Raw genomic sequence first — 20,325 nt, forward strand, 5'->3', positions numbered from 1 at the left:
TTTTTGCTGTTATTGATTTGATTTCATACTTTTACATGCGCTTCTAATAATTTTGTTTAAAGTTCAAAGTGTCTTTAAAACCACGGCAGTAAATACAAAACTAATGACATGTAGCATTTAATAACAGCACTACTGTGCAATACTCATTGAGAGAAGAATGTGGACAAAGTGTAGTAAAGCATTGATAAGCTCCGACGAGGACTTCAACCACAAACTTGGACTAGAGAGGAGGCTCAAGAGGGTAAAGAATTTTTTCGGGGTTGGGAGGATGTAACTGGATGATCAAGTCAAATGTTGGCATGAGTCGCGGCTAGGAGATGTGGCCGGGTCGTAGGTTCGTGGTTTGAGTCCTCGTCGGAGCTTATCTGTGTTACATTATATTTGGTCCACCTTCTTTCCATTTTATTATATGTTAGATGTCATATGTTACGTGTCATGTTATATGCTGCATATCATGTGATATGTTACATGTCATGTTTATTTTACTATTTCTTTCAAGACTATAGCTTCAAATTTCATTTATATTTCAGCCAATTTAATTCGAGAAATTTTGGCTCCATATATAAAACTATCCATTTACGTACTGGTGTTATCTGCAAAGAGCTTTGACTTTCTCTCTTGTCTAGACCTCATCTGTGACAGTTCCACCTACCCCCCCCCAACCCAAGCTTTGACTTTCTCTCTTGTCTAGGCCTAGTCTGTGACAGTTCCACCTACCCCCCCCCCAACCCAAGCTTTGACTTTCTCTCTTGTCTAGGCCTAATCTGTGACAGTTCCACCTAGCCCCCCCCCCAACCCAAGCGTTGACTTTCTCTCTTGTCTAGGCCTAGTCTGTGACAGTTCCACCTACCCCCCCCCAACCCAAGCTTTGACTTTCTCTCTTGTCTAGGCCTAATCTGTGACAGTTCCACCTAGCCCCCCCCCCAACCCAAGCCTTGACTTTCTCTCTTGTCTAGGCCTAATCTGTGACAGTTCCACCTAACCCCCCCCCCCACCCCAAGCTTTGACTTTCTCTCTTGTCTAGGCCTAGTCTGTGACAGTTCCCCCTAACCCCTCCACCCCAAGCTTTGACTTTCTCTCTTGTCTAGGCCTAATCTGTGACAGTTCCACCTAACCCCTCCACCCCAAGCTTTGACTTTCTCTCTTGTCTAGGCCTAATCTGTGACAGTTCCACCTACCCCCTCCCAACCCAAGCTTTGACTTTCTCTCTTGTCTAGGCCTAATCTGTGACAGTTCCACCTACCCCCCTCAACCCAAGCTTTGACTTTCTCTCTTGTCTAGGCCTAGTCTGTGACAGTTCCCCCTAACCCCTCCACCCCAAGCTTTGACTTTCTCTCTTGTCTAGGCCTAATCTGTGACAGTTCCACCTAACCCCTCCACCCCAAGCTTTGACTTTCTCTCTTGTCTAGGCCTAATCTGTGACAGTTCCACCTACCCCCTCCCAACCCAAGCTTTGACTTTCTCTCTTGTCTAGGCCTAATCTGTGACAGTTCCACCTACCCCCCTCAACCCAAGCTTTGACTTTCTCTCTTGTCTAGGCCTAGTCTGTGACAGTTCCACCTACCCCCTCCCAACCCAAGCTTTGACTTTCTCTCTTGTCTAGGCCTAATCTGTGACAGTTCCACCTACCCCCCTCAACCCAAGCTTTGACTTTCTCTCTTGTCTAGGCCTAGTCTGTGACAGTTCCACCTAACCCCTCCACCCCAAGCTTTGACTTTCTCTCTTGTCTAGGCCTAATCTGTGACAGTTCACCTACTCCCCCCCCCCCCCCAACCTCAGCCCTACTTCTCAAAACGCCACCTATAAATAATGTCAAGAAAGAAAAGTGATGTTAAGATAAAATAAATCGGGTTTAAACCCCCCCCCCCTCTTTTTTTGATTCCCCGGTGACGCAAGATTGGATCATTCGATGTAGAACAAACCCCCCCCCCCCCGGCCGCCGACTTTTCAGATTCTTATTACAAGCTCATAGCACAGATTTTTATTACAGACACATTGAGTGGAGAATTTATCTTTTTTAATTACGGGAAGGACAATATTGAATCAACGGGGCTGTGATCAATTTGTTGCCCCATCGGCTGACCAGTCAGCTAGGGCGCCGGGGTGCCATGCACCGATGCCGTACAGATTGCTAGCACTTTATTTACGTGTCTGACAGGCGCCCGCTTCGAGGAGAGGACAAAAAATAGCCGGTCAAGTCTTAGAGATTTTCTTAAGCTCTTTATCTCCTGCGTGTTTATTGGAGCTTTTTTTTTTTTATTTTAATCTTTAGCTTGTTTCTTGATAAATTATATAAACTATTTCCTGATTATTCCTATATTTTCTCAAGTTTTGAACTGTTCACATAAATATTGATTTCTACGGACCCATGTCTTCGATTAACAAATATCAAGGAAATTTTAATGGAAATTTCTAAATGCTAGACATATAGACCTTTTTTTTTCCCTGAGAGAAATCTTCGCTCTATTCGCTCAATAAATGCAAGACAGTAAGGGATCTATCGGACTTAGCGACATTAACCCAGGGTTCAACAAATAGGGAATTTTCACTCTCGAAGTTTATCAGAGTAATCTGCTCTTTGTTTCCACTCAGAACCCGTTTAAATTCTTTGAAGGCAATAAAATCCAGTAGGCCTATTAAAAGACAAAGAAGACACAACGATATGAAGAAATGTATGGGCGATATGATGGAACCCACAGAAATACTAATAATATGAAAATATTTGAGATTTTGAAATATTCACACACATACACACACACGAAAGTCAAAGTCGCCGTACGTAAAGATAACTCGCCAACTAAAGAATATAAACTACTAAATGCAACTAGCAAAAGAGTTTGGACATTTGATTCAACGATGTTGAAAAATGCACCAAATTATGTTACATGGTTTTCTAATATCCTTCGCTTAGCAACACTTCAATACTCCGAATACACCAAAAATGCTTGCCATCTATGCATTGGCCTCCATGTATGAATGCCTCTAATAATGAAACTGTTTTCTTTTAACGGAAATTCCCGTAAACCTACTTTGTGCTGATCAATCTTCTTTCGTTGACTTCTAAATTGGTGTACGATCTTAGACACTGGTTGAGACGTCTACACTGCTGTTAGACACACACACAGCCACAAACATTACTTAGACCCCACACACTATCACAACACACACTCACACACATTCTACAAGTACATTCAGAAAACCTCATTTCTCAAAGCCAAAAATTATTATTTTTTTCCTGTAAATAGTTCATCCTAACTGTACATTGCAAGATTTTAAACGGCCACTGATGTGTTGGTGTTTAAATATAATATGTGTACAAAGAGAAAGAGGCGGGTGCTGAGATGATTAACGGGGCTTTGAGGTGTAATGCGGTCTTTCCCAAAGCTGAACTAGGGACAATTTATTTAATTTCACAACCGCTTTGATCTGCTAATGAAAGATGGACGGCAAGGTTTTTTCTGGGTTTCTTTTCTTCTTTTAATCTGAGAAAATTGAGTAACAAATTAAATGTAAAAAAAAAAAATGTTTAATCAATATGGAAAGGTGATGGAATAGAACCATGATTATTAAAGTTTAAATGTATCTGTAGCACTGTATCTGCACAACGGGAAGGACGCTGATCAAACCCCAAACACACAATTATGCATTATCTATCTCTGTTTATGTATCTATATAGCTTATCAAGCCTATTTAGCTATCTGTTTGTTTATCAATTTGTCTGTGTGGCTATTATATCTATCTATCTATCTATCTATCTATCTATCTATCTATCTATCTATCTATCTATCTATCTATCTATCTATCTATCTATCTATCTATCTATCTATCTATCTATCTATCTATCTATCTATCTATCTTATCTATCTATCTGTCTGTCTATTTGTCTGTCTATCTGTCTGTCTATCTATCTATCTATCTATCTATCTATCTATCTATCTATCTATCTATCTATCTATCTATCTTTTAGGCCTTTATATCTATTTATCTAATCTATCTATTTATCCATCTATTTATCCATCTATTTATCTATCTATCTATCTATCTATCTATCTATCTATCTATCTATCTATCTATCTATCTATCTATCCATTCATCCATCCAAATACACAAACGAATATACCACAATCTCTATTATGTGCATATGTAAATTCACATTTGTATGTGTATATATATATATATAAGATAGATAAGATAACTATGTGTGTGCCTCTATCGATGCACTATAGTGTGAGACTAAGTTTTGACTTTCTGGCTTCTCCTCAGCACTATCCATCGGTGGTCATCTAACAGTGGATTAACCGATGATGCGTCACGAGAAAGGTGAGTACCTGAATATGTCTTATCCCTAGTGTCTGTGTCTCAGTGTGTCCTGTCTTGTGTCTTAGGTTTAAGTCTCTAGTGGAATGGCGTCGCCAAACTTCACAATATCATTATGTAAAAAAAAGAACACATTCATCTCTGCCTAGTCCTAGGCTATACTCTGGAACTGCTGTTCTATCACACCCATTCTCATGTCAAATTGAAACCTTGCACAAGTATTCAATGGCATTATGTCACGTAGACAATACATGAAGGAATAATAAAAAAAACAACTATTCGTTTAAATACTGGTTATAAATTATTTTGTTTGATACCAACAAGGTAAATTAATCCTTCAGTATTCACAGACATGGGTTTTGTCCCCTTAAATAATTGTGCTTGTTATTTCTCCCACACCCATTCTTGGATCAAGTTGAAACTTTAATCAATTATTTGTTCTACCTAACAAAACATGAATTAATTTACCGAAATAACCAGTTTGTTAATTTAATTATCGGTAATTAATTATTGTGTTTGTGATTGAAAGAAGGGAAATAACTTTTATATTATTGAAAAATATAATTGTAAGTGTGGATTTCTTCCCCTTAGATAAGCTTTTTTTTGTGTGTTTTGTTTTTTTCTTTTGCTTATTTGTTGGTTCATAACATTTCTTGCCTTGCCCGAGAAGTCTGTGGACCTGTACTATAACCAAATATATATTACAATTCAAGCGCCTAATTCCTGATTAGATTGTGAGGGAAGCCAATAATTCTAACATCGGGGGAAAAAAATATAGCGAGCATTGTTTTTTCCTTCTTACGTAGGTGTATACTGGCATACAATTCTGTCAAGTGAAACCTTGTAGAACAATTACTGCTGAACTAGTTCTTCCACATGACGAAGTCTTTAAAAGAATAGTCTCATATGAAAGTTCTCACGTGTTGTTGTATAACATCCATGATTTGATTACACACTCAGAGTTTTACATGTTTAGAATATCGGAGATATCACGAATTGCATTGATTTTTAAGGTGGGGGGGGGGGTAGCGGAATGACTCTACTCTCACCAGAAATATAGATTACAATGTTGTGGAAGAAGAAACAAGTGTAGGAGTTAACTTTAGATATATAAATACAGGTAGGCGTGGTTCAAGTAGATGGTTAGGTCTACTCTCCAGACAAATACAGGTAGGCGTGGTTCTAGTAGATGGTTAGGTCTACTCTCCAGAAAACTTTGTTCTTTTGTGTCCTGGAAGGGAGAATTAGTGACAAATAAAACAAATTCTTCAAACACATACACTCGCACACATAAACACACACACACACACTTCTCACCTCTCGTCTTTCTGTTGCTGCAAGCGCACGCGCTCTAAGCGTCCATTGAAATTCACCAAATCTAATTAACATTTGTAAATCAATGCGCGACCTTTTTATTTCCCCCTCCCCCCCCCTTTTTTTTTTTTTTGTCTTGCTTTTTCTTGTGTGCGTCTGTTGAAACGCTGCACACCCCCAAGGACGTCTATTTAGTCAGAGACATACATTGGTGCAACGTTAGGAGATATTTACCTAATGAAAAGTAACACCCCCCCCTTTTTTTTTTCTTTTGTTACCAGAAGGACTGTTGGGGGTAGGGGGAAGGTGTTTACATGATGTACGATATTTTAATTCCTAACCGCCCCCCCCCTTTCTCAGTTTCAGTTCCATCAGCTACCTTCTACCTGGAGATGTTGACCACCTCCCCCATCCCGTCCCCTATTCTGTTCGTTTAGTAGCTACTTAGACATACACACTAATACAACATACACACACACACACACACTTATCAGTTTAAAAAAAAACTTATAAAAAAAAAAAACTAATAGAATCCTTCTCCCCATCTATCTGCCGCTTCTTCCCCCCCCCCCCTCCCTTTTTTTTTCTTCAAAAACTTGATCAGAAGATGTGATTTTTAGCTCCACTTTCCGTAGTCTTGATGACAATGTCAGATTGTATGTCTGTATGTATGTCTCAGTGATTAGCCTCGGTGCTGGTTCTTCAAACAATCTTTACATCTTAGAGGAGTCAGAAGATGCATCATCACTAGCTTCTTTATAAATCTTATATATATATATATATGTGTGTGTGTGTGTGTGTTCGATAGAAAGGGGGTGGGGGGAATCTTCAAAGCCTATCTGAAAGCTACTTGAGTTCGTCTTGTTCTTATCCGTCTGCTGAGACTTACACAAAAAATTAAAGATGGCGGGAAATTACGAAACTATCAGAAATTTGAAAGAGATTAGAGCTAGCGATTTAAATTTAGATTCAAATTGAGTCGTGAAGGCGTGAGCATTGGGTGTGTGTGTGTGAGAGAGAGAGAGACAAGTATTCTTTGTAAGTGGTGCGTAATAACTCAACGGTCCTACGGGTTAACATATTTATACGCTCCGAAGTATCCGTATATGAAAGGTGGGACTAGGTCAAATGAATGCATGATAATGTTACTGCTTGATTGGCGGCAGGGGGGAGGTGAGGTGGATACAGGAGGGGCGGCTATCTGCGTGATGACAGACTGCGGCCCGATATTTGTGTTAAGATGGACCGCGACGATATTTGTGTTGAGAATGAATAATTGGTCCGGATAAGAGTAGCTTTGAGCCGTTCGGCGTGTTGGTTGGTAAAGGTCAACTGATCACGTCTTCGCTCTAATGGAATGAGCATTTTGTTGTTTTTTTTGGTTTCAAAACGAGGTCGGGTGGGGTGATGGAGGTTGGAGGGTAGACGAGGGTGCTAGCAAGCTTGAGTAAGGGATGCGGTTAGACACTGATACATCGAGCAGGAGGGGGGAGGCTGTGGCCCTCCTGCCGTCCCCGAGATTGAGCTCGTTCCAGGCTCAGTGGGGCGCCAGACCCCGTTGATCGCGATGCACCTGCATCGGTGCTGAGATTACCTCTTTCCCCCCCCCTATTTTTTTTTCATTTTCCGCTGAGAACCCGCTGAAGGTAGCAGATAACCTTTGTGACCTTTGTCTTCTCACCTCGTCTCTCTCTCTCTCTCTCTCTCTCTCTCTCTCTTTCACACAAAAATCACAGTAAATTTTAACATGTAAAAGTTTTTAAGATTTAAGAAATCTGTGAAGCGGTTTAAAACTACAAACTGGACCTAACATTACAATTAGATCTAGCGTTTGATGACATTACCTATATATTACATCCTCGAAAAAGCCTCAGAATTGAATCCTCTTGTGCTGCACTTAAAGACCAAAAAAAACGGTAGACAATGAACACGTAACCATAGAAACAAGAGTAACACATGTAAACACTTTTGTTACTTGCATGTTGTTGTTTTTTAATACGTTTATTTTGCATTTCCTTTTCGGTTAATTTTGTCAGAAATCTGAATACTAGTTCTGAATTAGCTCTGTGTATTTGTTCAGATGCAATTAAAACGTTGCATTAATTTCTTCTAGAAAGTTTGCTTTCTACATTAGTCAAAGGGAAAACATTGAAGTCCTTATCAATCTTGAAACGTAGTTTCAACTATATGTCCATATCAAGGTTTAAGTTTCATAAATGTCAACAAATGAAAGCTGCTCGACAAATGTATACCAATATATTGCTAAATCGGCTTTTCTAAGAGCCACTGTCATGTTAATATTACATGTCAGAGGGTGGGGCTTTTGCAGACCTGACACATCATTAGAAGAGTTCTCATTGGACACTCTGGAAGGGACTTACATACAATTTGTTTCGCTTTCTATAGATCTCTCTACTGTGGCAGCGCCAAATGATTTTTTAATGTTTAAAAACACAAGAATAAGACATTACTTTTGATGTCTTAAGAGTTCGAAGCTCGGTAAAGCTATTTCTAGTGGTTACCAAGAACCTGGCTGTGACTTCACAAATTTTGTCACAAATGACGCAAACAAAGCCGTACTCTGTCCTACGTCTATATAAGTTTGATCAATCTTTTTGTCGTCTGCTCTTGGTAGCTTTTCTTTGAGTCAGTGTGAAGTTTTACTTCGCCTATATAACCATTCTACATTTTATTATAACCGTGGGTTTCGGGGAAAAAAGGAAAATGGTTCGACTTCTTAATCCACAACTGGGTAGATTTTGGGGATAATGAAAAGTATATATATATATAAATAGCTAGGCATTCTACCGAATGTTGGATTTCGCATTTTACCGATAACTTACACATGTAGATAAAACTTTTTTTATGTGGCAAATAATTGGATCTATTTAAGATATGATGTCAACGTGAGTGTATAGGTAGTTGTTTTGTTGCCTCTTCACTCTTTTAACTTAACGCTTCACTAGCTCTGTGCAGTATGACTACACGGGTAGAGTATAAAAAATGGAGCATCAGTTGAGGTTGTCAGAACTTTTGTCTGTTCTATCGGCATCACTCTGCTACTATCCCTGCTCTTTTGTTTTTTCCTTTCTGTTTTATTGTGTCTACGTAGACGGCATGACTTGATGATCTCACGTTATCGACTGCGTCACGGGCAGTGCCAAAGCTGAATAGGATTTGTTCTGTGGCTCCTGCCACAAGCCGTGTAGTCTCTCTGGGCCCCCCATGGTGCTTTGTTGTGGGGGCCCATCACCATCCATGCGAGCCTTGCATATTTTGGAAGGGGGCGGAGATAACCGTGATCGCTCCTTTGTCTACCACGGAAAATTCTTTTCAAAAGTAATATGCCGTTCTCAAAATGTTTTTTAAACTAATGTCCTGGTCGTCACGACAGAGAGAGATGTGGCGGGGTGGGGAAGGAGAGAGACAGTGGCGGCGAATGTATACTGATAGGGAATTTGTTGTTGTTAAGAGATGCCCTTTTTTTTAACTGGGAGATTGTTTAATTGAATTGTATTTCGTTCATCACTAGGATCAGGCTGTTCAAAGCTGGTTAATCTTCTTTCCTTGCAGCTTGTATAGACTGGTTTGAACATTGATTCAAGTTCCGGTCTGATGAGCAATGTAGCATTCATGTTTTTAGATCTTACAAGAGTATGAACAAACAGAATCTAGACCTGTAACACAAGATGTGTTTCTATCTTATTGTTTGCTTTTATAAGTTAGTGTTAAACGAATTAAATTAGGAGTCGATTATTTTAAGGAAGGATGCTAACTCTTCTTGACTACGAATGTTTTGGGGGCTACTGCCCCTTTGTTTTGTTTTGACCACCATTTCCCCCTCCCCCCGTGTCTTCTGTGCACAATGTGAGACAATGGCGAGTCGCCCATTCATGATGTCACAGTAGGCATCTTTGGTATTTGGTCCACTTTTACCAGGCTCTATCCCACAAGTCATTCACATCTTTCTTTCTCTTTCTCCCCCTCTCTCTTCCTGCCTCTCTCGCTCTCTCATAACCCCACTCTCGTGCATCTTTTCTTCTGTTTCAAGCAGACAATGATTCACTTGCCACCCCCCCCCTCCAAACTTTTTTTTTGTTTGTTTCTAGCACGTGCACGCCCTGGTTACAAACATTTTGTTCTATAGATCATGTCACATCTTGGATCTAGGTCGAGCTGAGTGATCTACAGTGTTCCACTACCAGCGGTCTCCTTCTTCTATCCAAGTCGCAACTAGTTTTTCGGGTTTGTAACTTTCGCTGTTTGTAGCAGAGTTTTTAGATCTATTGAGTTAGGGTTGTGATTCAGACCATCGATCTGTTCACATGAGACCTATATTTATCGTGAAAGGACATCAAAATGATCAGTTGCTTGTGTGGCTGAGATAGGACATCAAATGGTCAGTTGCTTGTGTGGTTGAGATAGGGCATCAAATGGTCAGTTGCTTGGGTGTTTGAGATAGGGCATTAATGTTGTCAGTTGCATGGGTGGTTGAGATATGGCATTTATATGGTCAGTTGCATAGGTGGTTGAGATAGGACATTAATATGGTCAGTTGCGTGGGTGGTTGAGATAGGACATCAAATTGTCAGTTGCTTGGGTGGTACCAGTGGGACCAGTCTCACCAATGGTGCCACCAACTCTAAGAAACTAGAAAGTTACGCGTGGTTGTTTTTGTTTAATGGAGTCATCTTATAAGTATTATATCAACAAAAACACATTCCAGTCAAGTACCATCTTTGGCTAGTAATAATGTCATGACATTGATTTCAGTAACGGCTTAATAAAAGCGACAGTGGCCCCTTTGGATCCCCTTTGGATCCCCATTAATCATGAACCTGTGCACAAGTAACACGTTCATGGAATGGTTAATAATGATTTTAGTAGGTCACTGTTGTTGTTAGTTATATTTTTTTCTACACTAGAGTAAGAACTTCCAACAGTGTCCCTTATTTTACTTATGTCATTGTTTCGGTGGAAAGTAATCTTATATATTTGGTTGACATAGATATAGGTCTATATAATACATATATATATTGTGGAAAGCGATCATGTGGCATTGGGTCTATTGATAATAATGTCGATGTTCTGGAACTCTACAGGACTTCCTAATTGGTGAATTTATCTTGCCACGTAATCTTTCAACTCAATGTCACGAGATATCTCATAATGGAGTTATAGCTCTGTTTTAGCTCTGTTCTAAGATACTGTTATATACTAAGAATGATAGTGTGATGATTTGGATAAGTGGATATCTAGATAATGTGCAATGTTCTCTGTGTTTACCGATGTGTCGTATCATGATTATCTAATCAACCTTTTGTATCCCGATTATCCTGTTATGACATTTTGGATTGTATTTCGATTATTCTGTTGCCTGACCTTTTAGGTTGTATCCCTATTATTCTGTTATACCATTTTCTGTTGTATTCGATTATTTTGTGTTACCTAACAAAATGGGTAGCGATACCCCAAACAAAATGATTTGGACACCCTTTTTTTTTCTCTTCGCTATTATTTCAAGGGGAACAACCCCATGAATGCTTTTACTGTTTTTGATTAGTCATCATCATAAAGCAATCATCTCTTGACGTCTGCATCCGTAGTTCACCGTGACCCAGCTACTGGATGTAGTTGATTAAGGGAGTCTGTGAGAGGGATCTCATTCTAAACACCGCTCTCATCAATTCTGTGCCCATGGTTGGCAAAGCGCCGCTAGACATCGGGGTGCTATGTGGTGACACGATGAGCAACATTTTGCAAATTGGCTTGTTACGTAAACTAGACAAATAGTTCTATCTTGGCTTGTTACGTAAACTAGACAAATAGTTCTATCTTGGCTTGTTACGTAAACTAGACAAATAGTTCTATCTTGGCTTGTTACGTAAACTAGACAAATAGTTCTATCTTGGCTTGTTACGTAAACTAGACAAATAGTTCTATCTTGGCTTGTTACGTAAACTAGACAAATAGTTCTATCTTGGCTTGTTACGTAAACTAGACAAATAGTTCTATCTTGGCTTGTTACGTAAACTAGACAAATAGTTCTATCTTGGCTTGTTACGTAAACTAGACAAATAGTTCTATCTTGGCTTGTTACGTAAACTAGACAAATAGTTCTATCTTGGCTTGTTACGTAAACTAGACAAATAGTTCTATCTTGGCTTGTTACGTAAACTAGACAAATAGTTCTATCTTGGCTTGTTACGTAAACTAGACAAATAGTTCTATCTTGGCTTGTTACGTAAACTAGACAAATAGTTCTATCTTGGCTTGTTACGTAAACTAGACAAATAGTTCTATCTTTTTTTTATATCACATAAAAGCTATCATTATGACTTGTGGAATTTAGAAGTTATTTTGATGTAATAACTTAGACTTTTGGGGGGAGGGGGAGCACGAATTTAGAAGTTATTTTGATGTAATAACTTAAACTTTTGGGGGGAGGGGGCACTAAGGGTGAATAGGTTGTGAAATGCGATGTACCAATAAGTAAGAGGATTTAACAATAGAAGAAAGGGACCTCATGTTTATCTGTAACATTTTTTTTTATACGAGGTTATGACTGCGGCAGTCTTCGCAAATCAGTCATAAATGCTTCATATACCATCAAAGGCGCAATTAAAATGGATTCACATATGTTGAATACTTAATTACTACGAAGGAGTAGAATTAACGGCATAATTGCTCTTCTATTTATATAAAGCATTGGAGTACATGGTCATAAATTCCAATGATATAAAATTAAATATAATATTAACTAGTATTAAATTCCAAACAATAAAATCAATCCATGACTGCAGTTTACAGTACGATCAAGTTTATGCATTACATTCTTTTCCCTCTTAAATATAACAAGGGAGATCAACCTTAATCCCATAATGTTATAAAGGAAATGTATTGGTTACTTCCCTTATCCCATGTCGTTTTGTTGGCCTCCTTCAGCCATAGAACGTCTATGGTTCATCTCGCACACTTCTTCATGTTCCTGTGGAGCCCTATTTTGGAGAGACACTCCCGTCCACGAATATCGCAGGTCAAGGTGGCTTTCACTTCGGTGGTAGAGGAGCTGGCCATATTTCTCATGGTACGTTTTTCTTTCAGAGCTGAGTCCCATGTTTTTTCGCTGACCATAGCTTTCTTGGTCTCTGTCTCTCTCCATCTGGTGCGGTCTAGAGTATCTCTTCCCAATGGTTTTGTAAACGTGCATTTATTAAATGTTATTTTTCTTTATCAGAGGTTTATGAAAAGAAAAAAAAGCTCAAGACTAAATTCACTTTTTTTGTTCTGCCTTGTACTTTTCCTTTTATCATATCATTTTGTTGTTGGCATGTATTGCTATTCCTCCACAACTTATCTTGGCTAGGGTTTTTTGTGATTACCTAGAACTGTTCTTGTAAAATCTTTACATCGCAGACATTTTATGCCTTGGAGAGAGAGAGAGAGAGAGAGAGAGAGTAAAAGGGTCTGTTAAAGCACGCTTTCATCTCGATAGAGAATCTCCTGTGTTCAGTTGATCCTATTATAGCAAAAGCAATAAAGAACTTAAGAACAATGCTATGTGCCTGGTGGAGTGGGGGGGGGAGTGCGGGGTTGTCCTCTGAAGGTCTGGAATGCAAACGAAGATAATGGACGTGTAGGTTTGTGTTTTAAGTTACACGGGGTGCAGGAGTTTGAGAACGTACCACAGGCCAGGGGGGGGGGAAGAGGTTCAAGTCGACCTCTGGTCTCTAGGCTTGCTCTAATGTGATGTGTGGTAGACACCTTTTGCATAAACTTCATTCTCTTTTAGGATGGGGGGGGGGGGGACGTCTGCTTTAGCTGTGACCAAAAATATTTCGAGTTTTTTTCTCAGCAGCGTAAAATTGTTCTTCATAGCGCTATTTTGTCAGTTGGTTCATTTGTTAGTTTCAATCCAATGTCTTCTGCTAATTGACCCCTATTGCTACCGCCTATCCACTTGTAATAACTCCTATTTAACTAAGACGATATTTTCTTCCTGTTTGACCATGAATGAGTGTGGTTTTGGAAGAATAGTAGGACCTGCCATCAAATCTGCAGGTTTCACTGCCAGAACGAATGTGTTTAAATATATTCTGTAGATTCAATAGCATTATTTGTGATGAAATTATATATCCCAACTATTCACAACTACCGCCCTCGTTCTATTCCATGGTGGTTCCATTGTGTTTATTTTTAGAAACACGTGTGAACTGTACGTACAGCAAGAAGGACGTGTTGCTATAAATAGCTCTCATGTTTACATAATGTAATAGGGTGAAAATTCTGTGACAACAAATTCAATTGGAGTTTTTGGAAAGCTGTGTCACCTCCCTTTCCTTGTTTTTTTTTTATTGAGTTATCTCTCGTCACCCCCATGCGTCTCTAGAGCTATTGACTACACACATTAGCTTAGCGCGAGACTTTATGTAAATAGTTCGTAATTAATGGCGCGCCTAATTGTTTGTTAGCTGTTCGCCTGCTTCACCGTGTCCGAGTTAGTGTATTGATAAACAAATCCTGACGTCATAGTGGAGGTCTGTTGGTAGAGAGTATCAAGCTGTTTCATTGGTGCGTTTTAACTATGTTTTAACTGAGCTTTTTTGTATGTATATATTTCTGGCTTGTAATCAAACAGACATCATTTGTAAAGAGTTTGATATATTTTTCAATACGCTTAGATTCAACTGTAATTCTTTAATTGAGGGTCATCTAGGCCCCATTTGTACTATTTTTTTTCAAAATGTCTGCATAAAGTTACATGGACCTGTTGGGTTTGTTGGTGGGCCTTTGGGTTTGTTGGTGGACCTGTTGGGTTTGTTGGTGGACCTGTTGGGTTTGTTGGTGGGCCTGTTGGGTTTGTTGTAATGGTGGGCCTGTTGGGTTTGTTGGTGGGCCTGTTGGGTTTGTTGTAATGGTGGGCCTGTTGGGTTTGTTGGTGGGCCTGTTGGGTTTGTTGGTGGGCCTTTGGGTTTGTTGGTGGACCTGTTGGGTTTGTTGGTGGGCCTTTGGGTTTGTTGTAATGGTGGGCCTGTTGGGTTTGTTGTAATGGTGGGCCTGTTGGGTTTGTTGTAATGGTGGGCCTGTTGGGTTTGTTGTAATGGTGGGCCTGTTGGGTTTGTTGGTGGGCCTGTTGGGTTTGTTGGTGGGCCTGTTGGGTTTGTTGTAATGGTGGACCTGTTGGGTTTGTTGTAATGGTGGGCCTGTTAGGTTTGTTGTAATGGTGGGCCTATTGGGTTTGTTGTAATGGTGGCCTGTTGGGTTTGTTGGTGGGCCTGTTGGGTTTGTTGTAATGGTGGACCTGTTGGGTTTGTTGTAATGATGGGCCTGTTGGGTTTGTTGTAATGGTGGACCTGTTGGGTTTGTTGTAATGGTGGACCTGTTGGGTTTGTTGTAATGATGGGCCTGTTGGGTTTGTTGTAATGGTGGACCTGTTGGGTTTGTTGTAATGGTGGCCTGTTGGGTTTGTTGTAATGGTGGACCTGTTGGGTTTGTTGTAATGGTGGCCTGTTGGGTTTGTTGTAATGGTGGACCTGTTAGGTTTGTTGTAATGGTGGGCCTGTTAGGTTTGTTGTAATGGTGGACCTGTTGGGTTTGTTGTAATGGTGGACCTGTTGGCTTTGTTGTAATGGTGGACCTGTTGGGTTTGTTGTAATGATGGGCCTGTTGGGTTTGTTGTAATGGTGGGCCTGTTGGGTTTGTTGTAATGGTGGGCCTGTTGGGTTTGTTGTAATGGTGGGCCTGTTGTGTTTGTTGTAATGGTGGGCCTGTTGGGTTTGTTGTAATGGTGGGCCTGTTGTGTTTGTTGTAATGGTGGACCTGTTGGCTTTGTTGTAATGGTGGACCTGTTGGGTTTGTTGTAATGATGGGCCTGTTGGGTTTGTTGTAATGGTGGGCCTGTTGGGTTTGTTGTAATGGTGGGCCTGTTGGGTTTGTTGTAATGGTGGGCCTGTTGTGTTTGTTGTAATGGTGGGCCTGTTGGGTTTGTTGTAATGGTGGGCCTGTTGTGTTTGTTGTAATGGTGGTCCTGTTGGGTTTGTTGTAATGGTGGACCTGTTAGGTTTGTTGTAATGGTGGGCCTGTTAGGTTTGTTGTAATGGTGGGCCTGTTCTGTTTGTTGTAATGTGATTGCCTCTGGGGGTTGTAGACTCACAGGTTTTATTACAATTTGGTTGCTTGCGGTTTCTGATGTAGGATTGTTACAGAAGTATCTTCCATTCTCTCTCTCTCTCTCTCTCTTTCTATTTTCTCTCTATTTCTACCCCCCTCCCACGTTTCTGTTTCTTTCCCCCCCCCTCTCTTTATTCTTTACTAAGTATTTGTTGTGTGAATGACTGAGCTTCAATCGCCTGCTATTGGCGAGGCAGTCCTGTTGATCGTTATTTGTAGTGTTAGGAGGGGGGGGTGGCTAAAGAAAGTGGGTCGATGGTGGCGGGGAAGGGGGGACGTCGATTTGTTCCGTGATGAAAAGACAGTTGTCACGCTGGGTAGGTAACAAAAAAGAAATCAATGCCTGCAGTGTGGGGGGCTAAAACCTGTTCCATGCTCCACGTCCCGGATCGATCTGACCTGCTTCACGGTACGGTCTTAGATATCGATCTAGAGAGAGAGAGCCCGTGGGTCAGATCATGCTTGCACACCTGTATCACCTGCCTCAAATATATGGCCTGTGAGGTCTCATTAGGCATTGGCCATTTTACCTGATGCAAGATTAGTTCGTTAAAAGAATAGGCATATTTTTTTTTAATATGTTGTTTGTTTGTTTTTTCAATTCCTCTTATCAGCTTGCCAACTTTTCATGGGTCCAGGAATCAACAAAAGGTTGGGACCTTGACTGTGGACGCAGATGTTGAAACCGGCTCTTACGATTTTTCTAGAAATTTGACAGAGAAATTTGACATTTTTTATAATGTTACTTGTAAAATATAATAATTTGGTATAAATTGTCACAATTAATTGTTCTGAAAAATTTACAACTTCATGTAAATTAACAAGTAACATAAAACGTAACATGCGAAATAATTCTGTTGTTAATCAATTAATAAAACAAAGTTTCGTTGAACTGTAAATTTCGACGCTTTCTTAATTACAATAAATTTCATTTGGAAAGTGTTGTTTTTTTTTTATTTTGTAATTTTTATACATTAGGAATTAAGGCATGTGCCGCTGTACCATCTTTTTACAAAGCTTCTATCAATTCACTCTGTCTTTATGGTAAAAAGTTCCAATCTCGGACTAAGCTGATATTCAATTTAAAAACAATTAACCAATTAGTTAAATAACAATTGGTAATTAATTATTTTGTTTGGTATCTTGACCAAGGGTAAGAAATCGTACTTGACAGATGTGGTGGTATAAGTTGAATTAGTCTCCCTTAGGACTATTGAACCCTAAATGCATTTTAAAAAAACGATCATGTAAACATTCACAAAGATACCACCTTCTTTCTCCCCTTTGACAACTGGTCCATATCAGTGATATGATCATAACACATCGAGAAGGCGAATAGCTAAAGAAAATCAATTAGTAAAAATATTTCTAATCACACAGATTTATTTTGTATAGTGTAATCATCCAAACTAGTTTATACTATTACACCTTATATAAGCTGTTTTTTTTTAAAGTATTTTTATGTTGTTGTTTTTAAGAAGGTTTCTAAGTAATATACCTAGACCCTATATCCGTCTCTCCCACATAAAAAAAACAACTTTATAATAATTAATTGTTTTGTTTAACCAAGTAGCCATTAGGTCCTCCCCCAAGCCCTTTATTTGCATTGTTTCACGAATTCAAATTCCTAAAGAGAAAGAAATATTTTCAAATGATTATCTGAATAGTTCTCCAAGGGAAATAACCTTTTCGATCACAAAAGTAGAACGGTTTTCTAAATGTGTTGTTTCCCTTAGTTTGATTCTCTGCAGTCCCAAATCTCTCTCAAACTCTGGACTTGTCCTAGCTGCTACCACTACCACCACCACCACCCACACACGCAATAACACTAGACTCACAGATTTCTCTTCATTACAGACGTCTGATCATTGTCTTTAACTTTTCTCAAAGTATCCCTCGAGTTACTCTGCCTACCCCAAGGTTGAGATATGCTCCCCAGTGCTAAAATGAAACCCCTATCAGCAACACTTTGTTTTCTTGTGTGTTTGCTGCGGAGAGACAGGCACATAAGATAAAGATAAGAATAAAAAGATTATTTAATATGGATTATAATAATAATATAATCAACTCGCAGAAAGCAGTCGTTATGGTGATTGGTGTTTTAGGTGAAAGGCTGCATGAAATGAGAATAGAACCTTATGAAGTAGGGTGTTCTCAACGCCACTGGAAGTGTGAACTCATAAGAGTGTGCAACGCCGCTGCAAAATTTAAAACACCACTGGGAAGATGGGTCTCCGAGTCCACGCCACTAGCGCCCCAGTACTAGCTCCCATATTTCTGCTTTTAAACTAAGCATTCTAACCTTGCCGCAATCTCAGCCCCTTTCACATCCCCCTCCCGTTTATTGTTTCTTCAACCACGTACATGAACACCATCGGGGATTATCTCTCTTTAAGCTTTCCTATTCAACTGTTTGCCTTTAATTAGCGCTACTTCAGTGTTTCAATTTTATTTAGATTGCATACACAAACACGCACACACACACACGCGCATACACAAACACGCGCACACACACGCGCGCGCTAAATAAATCTATTGTGATAGATACACAACTTCTTGCACGTGCAAACTAGCCCCACCCCCTTCATCTTTCTTTTTTTTTTTCCCATCACGTGACGCCCCTCCCCTCCCCCTCCGGCCGTCCACAGGAATGTGTACAAAGATGACTGGGTCAACACTATGATGGACGAGTCAACAGATCACCCAGTCAGTGCTCATTACCTAGATCAAAGTCAACAGATTAGTACTCACAGATGCACGCATTTCGTTCACTAGCTCGAGCACAGATATATAAATACAGCACAGTGTGAGAGGTCACTCCTGAAGTCTCACATTCAACAAGAGTGTTGACTTTATGCAGCCCACATACTCTTTCTTTCTCTGTTACTCATTCATTTTTTTTAGTACACATTTTTTTACTCTCTCTCTCTCTCTCCCTCGCTCTCTCTCTCGCTCTATTTCTCTCTCGCTGTCTCTATTTCTCTCTTGCTCTCTCTCGCTCTCTTTTTCTCTCGCTATCTCTCTCGTTCTCTCTCTCTCTCGCTCTCTCTATCGCTCTTTTTCTCTCTCTCGTTCTCTCTCTCTCTCTCTCTCTCTCTCCCTCTATTCTAAGCTTTTTTTTTCCCTTTATACATATCCCGTTCTTTTTGTTTTCGTTTTTTCTTTGTTACAAAATGTTTAATTCCTTTCTTTCTGTCTCTTACGTTAAGTCCCCAATTCTCTTGGACAATTCTTTGAGTTTGTCTGGAAGTACGAAGTAAGACTTTCAGCAAATGTAATTTTCTCAACGTTCGTGTTGAGCTGGTGTCCAGCCTTGGTGCCGGGGGGAATGGATGTTTTAACACTGACCCCTGAACACAAAACACTTTATATGTGGCCATAGTCCTAAATTTAAGAGAAAGACAAAAAAACTATTTCTACCTCGACTCAATCGTGACCCTCCATGTTTTATAGAACTAAAAAAAATTCCCATGTCCAAAAAAAAAAAAAAGCCGCCGCATGTTGCAGCCCAAGTTTACCATGTCCACACAAAATAAAAGCTGTTGGTTTGTCGTCCGCGACTTCCTGCTTCCTTGAATTTGGGGGGGGGGGGGGGCGTTACAACATTCTCTTTGTAGTATGTGTGTGTGTGTCGTCATGACTTGGGTTTGTCTCCTCAGACATTTATTTAGTGTGCACAGACATCATGTAAGACTGACATTTGAACAAAGAGAGTGAGCCGAGACATTGACATGCAACATGTTCCTTTTTTTTTTTTTTTTTTGTTAGGTTTTTTTTGCAAGTGTAATGGTTTATGTCTGTCTCTAGGCAATGGGCAACTAGAATGTGAAGGGCATTTTTAGTAGAGCCTAGAGACAGGGGCTCAACTCTAAATACTGGAAACAATTATTGTTGTCTCCCCTCTTTTGAGTCCTGTGTCGTCACTTAAGGAAAACATCATAAAAAATTATTGAAAAGGGGTGGGGGGCAGATAAAAGTTAAATATAGTAAGTTTTTCTTGACGCTCTCTATTTGTTTGATATCAAATATATATATATATATATATATATATATATATATATATATATATATATATATATAAGTGTGTAGACTTTGTTGAATGATACATATATAAAATAATGGATAGGGAAATAAAATTATATTTGACAAATAGAACTCTGAGGATGTAGCATTATTTTGACTTGGACCAAAAGTTGTATGCTTCACTTGGCAACACATACATGTAAGAGTGGACATAGAACTTTACCTTTGTTCTCTAGTGTTCACATCCTGCGTCCTGGTGATATGTATGTTTACGATAGTTCAAGTTTGACATGTCATGACATTGTGTCCGTCTTGTACATCGCCTCGCCCCCCCCTCTCTCCCCCTCCCCCTAAAAATGTACTTTTAACTAGCTTTTCCCTGTCATTGGACATGCTGCCCAAACATAGTGACGTAGACACGTCTCAGGGCGTCGATCTCTACGCGTGTCAAGCGGAATGACATTACAGGACAGAACTTTCCATGTTATACAACATATTGGT

General features: G+C 39.7%; 1 protein-coding gene across 9 annotated transcripts in view; it reads left to right on the forward strand.

Annotated features, from left to right (window-relative positions):
- The window catches only part of LOC106057761 (nuclear hormone receptor HR96-like), a 355,871-nt gene that overhangs the window by 298,664 nt on the left and 36,882 nt on the right, over positions 1-20,325 (forward strand). For all 9 annotated transcript variants that reach the window (XR_008775322.1, XM_056013976.1, XM_056013900.1 and 6 more), the window contains one exon: positions 4,264-4,320. Coding sequence is in view for 8 of the 9 variants with exons in the window: in XM_056013976.1 (XP_055869951.1) it covers positions 4,264-4,320 (57 nt within the window). In the remaining variant the exon portion in view is untranslated. The remainder of the gene's footprint in view (positions 1-4,263; positions 4,321-20,325) is intronic.

Source organism: Biomphalaria glabrata, chromosome 1 (genome assembly GCF_947242115.1).
Source record: "Biomphalaria glabrata chromosome 1, xgBioGlab47.1, whole genome shotgun sequence".
NCBI lineage: Eukaryota > Metazoa > Mollusca > Gastropoda > Planorbidae > Biomphalaria > Biomphalaria glabrata.